The following is a 7,934-nucleotide window of genomic DNA, read 5'->3' as shown; positions in this document are numbered from 1 at the left end:
GCGCATACTTTGAATAAAATATTTGTTATCATTCTCTTGAAATAAATGTGTTTTTTTCTTGAAAAAATACCGGTTTCATATGTATACACCTGGTACAAGAGGCGATGGGGAAAATTTGAAAAAAATCGTGAGTATGAGGAAATCTGTTGTGAACCAGTTGCGCTTGAGAAATTAAAAAAATAATAAAAATTGTTGCTTAAAAGTAAAAAAATGTGCAACTATATTATCTTCAGTTCTAATACAGAACGTCTTCAAGTTCATTTACGTAGTAGTTAAGCTTCAAAGGCAAATGCCTATGATTTTCTCGCCGATATTAGTGAACAACCACCTATCAGACACAACTTGTCTCAAGTTTTACCACAGAAGCGTCTACGTCCCAGTCAGAATCATCAGAACGGCAGACTGAGAAATTCCATCTCGACTTTAGACATGAGGATCCAGCTCACACTAAAAAGTTCAGATATAGTCAACAAGCACCTAGCAGCCACAATTTGCCTGAAGTAACTGCAGTCGAGTCTTCTTCTCAGTCACAAACATCAGAACGGCGGCCTCGGAGAAGCTGTCTTAACTTTGGACATGACGATCGAGCTAAAAGCAAAAACAGCGCACCCAATAAGGAAGTATTTAACGAAAACTTACTTCAAGTTACCCCGGTTGCGTCTACGTCACAGTCATCAGGACGGCGATCTGAGAAATTTCATCTCAACCTCAGACATGAGGATGTGGATAAGAGAAAAAATAGCGCACCTAAGAATGAAGTACCCGGTCACAACTTGCCTCAAGTCGCCGCAGTAGCATTTACATCCCAGTCATCAGAACGGCACCCTGGAGAATCTTGGAAAATGTGCAGGATTCTGGAGAGACTTCTCTTTACAACATCCGGACTCACACGCGAAGTAGGGTGTAGACGTTTCTTTTGGGAAAGCGTACTGCCCAGCCAATTTTTGAAACGGAACTACAAGAAGAAGAAAAAACGAGAAAAGGCAAAGAAGCTAAAGAAAAAGGAGTGGAGAAAGGAGAAAAGAAAAATAACGGTGAAGTCGTCACGATAAAAGATAAGAAGGGAGTGATGGCCGTACTGGAAAAGGTGTACTTGAAGAGGAAGACACATAAAAGTAAACTAAAAAATACTTAGAAGGAAATTCAGACTTAGCAGGAAAAAGCACAGACAATTAAATGAAAAAGGTAAACGAAGGTGAATAAGAAGGAGGAAAAAGACAGAATTCAGATGAGCGAGGAGCAGCTAGATAAGCTCTTGAAGGAAAACGTTCGTGAGAACGAAGCCCTGTTTAAAATTCCGAATAGGATCCAATAGATCCGGATAGGATACGGATTTTGATCAATTTCTATCCGGAAACTTACATGGTATTTTTATCCTTTTTTATCCGGTTCAGTACGACAATTAACAATATTGCCGCTGCCCATAATTTCCTATGCGGCATTTTATCATGCTCTATCCGGATTTTTCAACGAAAAAAAAATTATTTCTTAAATTATTGTTATATAATCTTCATTTTTTATGGATTTTAAGTACACCATTCACCAATACGGTACCTTACACATATAATCGCATGCTTAAACGCTTTAAAAAATCGCACTTGCTGAGGATTCGAACCCACCTAAACAACCTCTAAACTTCTACTCTATTTCGTGCTCTAACTTATTTCGCTATCGATGCGCTTAGAGCTTTGTTACAAAATTTCAGCCATGATTATAATCAGTAGTTTTAAGGAAAATTGAACATTTTCGATAGACTTTAATAAAAAAATGTATTTAAAAACAATTTAAAATTAAATTTTACTTATTTTAAAAACGGTTTGATATTATTTTTTCTTTAATTATTTAAAATTTTTAATAAACTATCCAAAGGTAGTAAACGAGAAAGGAAAGCCAAGTGCAAAAATGCTTTAATAACGTTAGTGACAAAAGTCTATTTTCCACAATACAAAAAACTCCACAAAACGTGCAGTTTTCAATTTATCCTATTATTTTGTAATACTTTCTTACTCAGTTTTTAATGCGAAATAACAGTTCTTTAACAATATTTTTAAATATTCTAAAAAAAATCAAATTTCACTTATTTCAGAAAGGGCTCAATACTTTTGGTGTTAAAATATGAAAAACGTTCGAAAACGATCCAAAAGTAATAAATAATAAATAAACAAAAGTATAAAAATAATTAATCAACCTTAATGGACATTTTTACTAGGGCAGTCTTCTAATTTAAGTTCAAACAAAGTTCCAGATAGGGTCGTATAAGGCTCCATCAGGCAAATAATTATTCAATTTTCTATTTCTGATGTTTACTTAAAATCCGAATAGATCCAGATAGTAAACGGTTCTTGGTCTAAGACGAACAGAATCGTCAAACTTAAATTCCGACAAAGTCCCGAATAGGGCCCTATCAGATTTCTTCAGGAGAATAATTCAAGTTTTTGTGTTCGATGTTTTCTTCAAAGCAGTAGGGAAGCGGATGGAAAACCATTTTCGATCTTATAAGAAAACAGTCTTCTAATTCAAGTTCTGACAAAGTCTCGAATAGGGCCCCAGAAGATTTCGTCAGGTAAATAATTGAAGTTTTTGCGTCCGATGTTCGCTTCAAAGCCGTACAGAACAGGATAGAAAACCATTTTCGAAATTAAATGAAAAATCTTTTAATTTAGGTTCCGACATAGTTGCGGATAGAGAAACAGACTGGTAATCTAATGCAGACACTCAGACGTCAATTTCAGAACAGTCACCAAGTGATGACTGACAAAATTTTTCTCCAAGCAACGGTTGTGCGAAAATTGGTGCGTGGAATGGGTTAAGTGAGAAAAATATATGTACGTTCAGCGATCAATCGACGAGCTGGTAAAATACATAATAGTAGACATAATGGTAAAGTGAATAATTGGCGCCATTTCTAACACGCTATTTAAATATTCAATTAAGAATATCTCTTACACCATTTAAATTGAAATTATTTGCGCAGGAGGGTAAGAAATGAACAAACGCAAATTATCAGAATTGATCTCATTTAATTAATAAAACAGACGTGTATATAAATAGAATACAAATACATATAAGATACATGATGCATAGCTGCTTATGTCGGATGAAGGCTTACCATCCGTCAAATATATACATTTTTCCATTTTGCGCCTCATTTATTTTTCAACCTAGCGAGGGTGGATTTTCAATTCAACACTATATCGAGGACGTACACATAATACGAATTATACGGTATCTAATCTAATTTTGCGAATTGATGACCCTTTCCCTGCTGCCGACGAAATATTCATCATAGTTGAAAGTCATGTTTTTTTTTAACTTGGCTATTACAAACACTATTTTCCCAGGTCTTAAATAATTTTCCTCATTTTGAAGAAAAATTTGTCTTACAGTCTATATAATCTCATGAATTTGTTTTCTAAAATATTGAGGGAGTTCATTCCTCACTGGTATCGCATCACCTCGCACAGAGTTTTGAGATGAGTAAAAAAGACCAGAAAGCAAGATATTTTATTTCAATAAATGCAACAATAGATAGAATTTTTTAAGTATGTATATCTAAGTGCAAGATCGACATTTTCAATTTAAAAAAGTGATCTTATTTTCTTCTTAATTGAATTTTTTAGCCTTGGGATAGGATTTTACAAAGATAAAAGAAATCTTTTGATCTTTCTGCAAATAGTGACATCGGCATTGCGAAGTAAAGGATACGTTGTGATTTACAGTTTGTGTAAATAAGTACACTTGGTGGTATCGGAGTAACTCCTCTACAAGAATAGTCAAAAAGTAAAAACGATGTCCGAATAAAACGGGCACTCGTATACTAATGCTTTCAAAACTACATGGAGTTTCGTTTTCGCGACGACCCTTTTCCAATAAAAAACTTGGACTACGATTTATTTACCTTTAGTTAAAATCCTCTCAAAATTCGTGAAAAAGAAGATTTTATCAGAGGCGAAGAAATTTAACCCTCGTCACATTTGATTTGCCTAAATTTCTAAATCTAAGTGCCAAGCAAGTAATGCGATTACAAAATTAATAATAATACAATAAATACCGCCGACCTATTTACGATGTGACTTTTTTCGTGAGATCTGGCAAAATTTTTCTCCGAAATGTACGAATCGTCGCGAAAGAAATACTACTTGTTCTTTTCAGAGCAAGGCTTAAATATATTCATTGATTTTTTGTAAAGAATTATTTAATTTATCAACAATAAATTTAAAAATCAAATTTACTGATTACTTTGATGAATTTATAGTTTATGAAATTGCAAAACTTATAAAAGTAAAGGTTTAAATAAAAGCTGATGGAAAGTATAGATATTGAGTTTAAATAGAAATTACTTAATGACTCAAAAGAGAAAAACAACACATACTCAGAGATTCACAATCACGCTGCCATTTTTTCTCACTACATTTTTATTCCTAATTTGGAATTGGAAACTCATTTGCGCGTGTTCCATCGCATATTTTTATTGCACAATTTTATTCAAAAAGATACTTAGCTCATTATAAAAGCGAATATTTTGCCAGTGACAGCTTGAATGCAATTTCGAATTAAAAATTAAATTTTGCATTTTGCGTATTACTGGGAGTGGTAGCCCAGTTCTGGTCTTATAAAGGTGTTTTCTTTTAGCCTAGTTGTCGCTTAAATCCTAAACTCTAGTGTGACTTAAATAGTTATGTCATTAGAGACGTTAGTCAAGCGTGAACATTTACATACCGCTAGTCGCTAGTCTCGAGACGAGTTGCAATTGCATCCGTGATTAAATCAGGGGCGGAACGTTGTCTGTCAGTCCAAAGATGTTTTCGCAAAAAAACATAATAATAAAAAAAGTGAAGTCAAAAAAATCAAATTTTTCCCGAATCCTCCATCGGACCCCTGAGAGCGGGCTTCTTTGCAACACGATCAAAAGTAGCCGAAGGATAATGAAGCAGTTAGGGAATGTTTGTTTAGTGTTCTTAAATAAATGTGACGTGAACAAATATCGACATTTGTGCCCCGCTATATGATGATCTTAGGATAATCATGTGCCGGCACTTTATGGCAAGCGCACGGGGTTTGAAGTATTCTTTCAGATATGAATGTGTATGGAATATTGATTTATATTACATTTCGCGTCTAAGCTTTTCCGCTCCCGTTCTCTTTCTTTCTAGGCAGTTTCATTCATCTGTCTCGCACACAGTTCTCGCTTTCTTTTTCATAATTTCTAAAGTTCCCAGAAATATCTTCTTAAGGCATCATCTTGCGCGGTGTTACCCATTTCTTCATGTAGTAACAGAAGAGCGTTGAGATGTAGATGAGAACCAGAAGAGCGCAGGTCACTCGCATCGCCAACAGAGAACCGGCCGTTGGACATGGTCTCTCAATTGTTATGGTTTTATCTTAAAAGAAAAACAGGCACGAAATTAGTTTTTTTTTTTAAGTCAATACGGAAAAAGTGGATAGTCACTATTTTGCATTGTTAACTTTAAGTTTAGTCGTTCGCGTTGTACGAGACGTAATTTGAATCGTGATTCGAAAATATACAATATAGGCAACTTCCATAATACTACGAAGTAGAACAGTTAAACTTGCAAGCTGCGGTGAATAATTGATTTTTATTATAAAAAAATTTGAGTTTGGCTTTTAAAAATGAGCATAATCTCATTTTTCAGATTAGAGTAAGTTCTAACCGATATTATCAGCTTTACTATTTGAAATAGTAAACAGGTATGCCGACTTGAAAAACGAATATTGCTACACCACACTGTAATGTATGCTTTCTCCTAACGATCGACTCACAAAGGAGTTTTTCAACTCAGATATAACATATTCAAGATATTATAAACTTAGATGAGATGCGAATTTGATTGTATGGCATTTTAAGAAATACTTTTTCAACCCGCACCAAGTATCGAGTGAAAGTGTTAAATATTATAATTTCAGACTGCACTTCTGCAAACTGAAATTATTCGTCGGGTAGGGTGAGGCGAGACGAGCATAGGGGGTAAGATGAGATACTCAATTTTCTCGTAGGCCATCATTCCTTTTTAACTGCTTTTTGTATTAAGGCTGTTGGAACAGGGCGAACAAAAATGGCGAAACCTATGAGACACACAGAACTTATCAGGGGTCAATCATAATTCGTATGGTGATCATAATTGATTTTCGGAAAGTAGGATAAATATCTTTAAAAATGAGGACAAAGTAGGAGGAAAATTTATTTTAAAAAGAGGGCAAAGTAGAATAGAAGAGTTTGAAAAATATGACAAAGTAGGACAGAAAAGTTTGAAAAAAGAGTATAAAGTTGAACAAAATAGTTGAAAACAGGAAACAGTACGGTATACAAGAATACAAAGGATTAAATTATAATAAAAAGAACATTTTTAAACATATTTTTGAATATGCGCTTGCTATCTGCTTTTTCGAAACAAATCGAGTAACAGCTAAAAAAATAGAGTAAAGTGGTTATCAAACTACATGAATGAAGACCAAAGCGACTGACAGCTGTTTGGCGCTGAATGCTCAGCGTTATTTGATCGTAATGCTAAGCATGTTACTGTCGATAAAATTGCACTCCTCTTGGCGGGAATTTTAAATAATAATAAAAATACAACTTGTGTTCTTAATTTTGTAATTGTTTATTGACATGTCTTACTTGGCTTCAGAATAGGAAAACTGTGAAAAGTGATAAAAGGATGCCGCTGTGAACTCGCTGATAACAATTGATAAAAATTTTTCAATTTAGAAAATATATTATTTATTGATTTTTTTACAGATCTTGTTGTGTTGTAACATGCAAAACACATTGAACTGGCCCTTGCATAGGATCGTATAAATAAGGTAAGTATTGTACAACCTACTCTCGCTTCATGGAACAATAATATTAACCGCATACATTTCTTATTGAAAATAACAATATCTGCAGATATTTGCAGACATTTAAAAGCCATCTTCCTTTCAATATCGAGATATATAATAGAAATTATTGTACGCAGCAGACGTCGGATTTAGTAACAAAACTTTGCAGGAAAAATTAGCAACAAATAAGCAAATAACTATATTACCGGCGCTTACTTTTTGCAAACTATTTTCTACGCCTTTATTCGCAAAGAGATATTCAATTTAAAAAATTCATTGAATAAAAAAATAATAATAGTAATCATAATTCAATTAATTTTTGATAATAAATCTCTCCGATATCGAAGAATATAGAATCTTGGCGAATAAGGAAATAGAAAATAATTTGTAAAAAGCAAGCCCCGGTAATGTAGTTATTTGTTTATTTATTACAAATTCTTCTTGCAAAAATTTGTCACTAAAATCGACGTTTGCTGTGTTAAATAATTTCTATTATAAAGTTAAAATTCTTTGAAATTCCTCTAAATTAGAAAAATAAATTGAAATTTTTTGACATCTTTTAAAACATCCTCAAATATTTATAATCCTTTAAAATCTTTTGAAATCTCTTGACATTTGTTAAAGCTTGAAAATTTAACTATTTTGTTGAAAATTCTTTTTGTTTTTGGTTAAAAATTAATTTTTCTTAACTATAAATTCAACTAATCTGTGTTTCGTTGAAAAGATATCTTTTCTAGTTAAAATTTTTTGTATTTTATTGAATACTCGTCTTTCTTGGTAAAAAATTAATCTCTTTTGTCAAAAGTTTAACTATGGTTAAACATTAATTTTTTGTATAGCCAATTAGGCTTGGTGCAAAATAAACTTCTTTTGTGCAAAATTCATATATTTTATTAAAAATGCCTTTTTTAGTATATAGTTCAGCCTTTTGGATAAAAATTTGACTTTTTGTTCAAAAATTTAACTATTTTCTTTAAAACAATTTTGACCATTTTTTTTTAATTTATGTCTTTTATTCAAAATTCATTTTTTTTGCAGAAAACTAATTGTTTTAGTTAAAAGTTTAACTATTTCTACTAAAGTTAGTCAACTAT

At 32.7% G+C, this 7,934-nt stretch overlaps 1 protein-coding gene across 6 annotated transcripts in view; it reads right to left on the bottom strand.

Moving 5' to 3' along the window:
* Positions 1–3,000: 3,000 nt before the first annotated feature.
* The window catches only part of LOC117179470, a 352,946-nt gene continuing 348,012 nt past the window's right edge, over positions 3,001–7,934 (bottom strand). For all 6 annotated transcript variants that reach the window (XM_033371315.1, XM_033371320.1, XM_033371314.1 and 3 more), the window contains one exon: positions 3,001–5,381. In XM_033371315.1, coding sequence (XP_033227206.1) covers positions 5,230–5,381 — 152 coding nt within the window. In that variant the 3' untranslated portion in view covers positions 3,001–5,229. The remainder of the gene's footprint in view (positions 5,382–7,934) is intronic.

Source organism: Belonocnema kinseyi, chromosome 9 (assembly GCF_010883055.1).
Source record: "Belonocnema kinseyi isolate 2016_QV_RU_SX_M_011 chromosome 9, B_treatae_v1, whole genome shotgun sequence".
Classification (NCBI taxonomy): Eukaryota; Metazoa; Arthropoda; class Insecta; order Hymenoptera; family Cynipidae; genus Belonocnema; species Belonocnema kinseyi.
The sequence above is the reverse complement of the archived record's forward strand: the minus strand, read 5'-3'. Positions and strand labels throughout refer to the sequence as shown.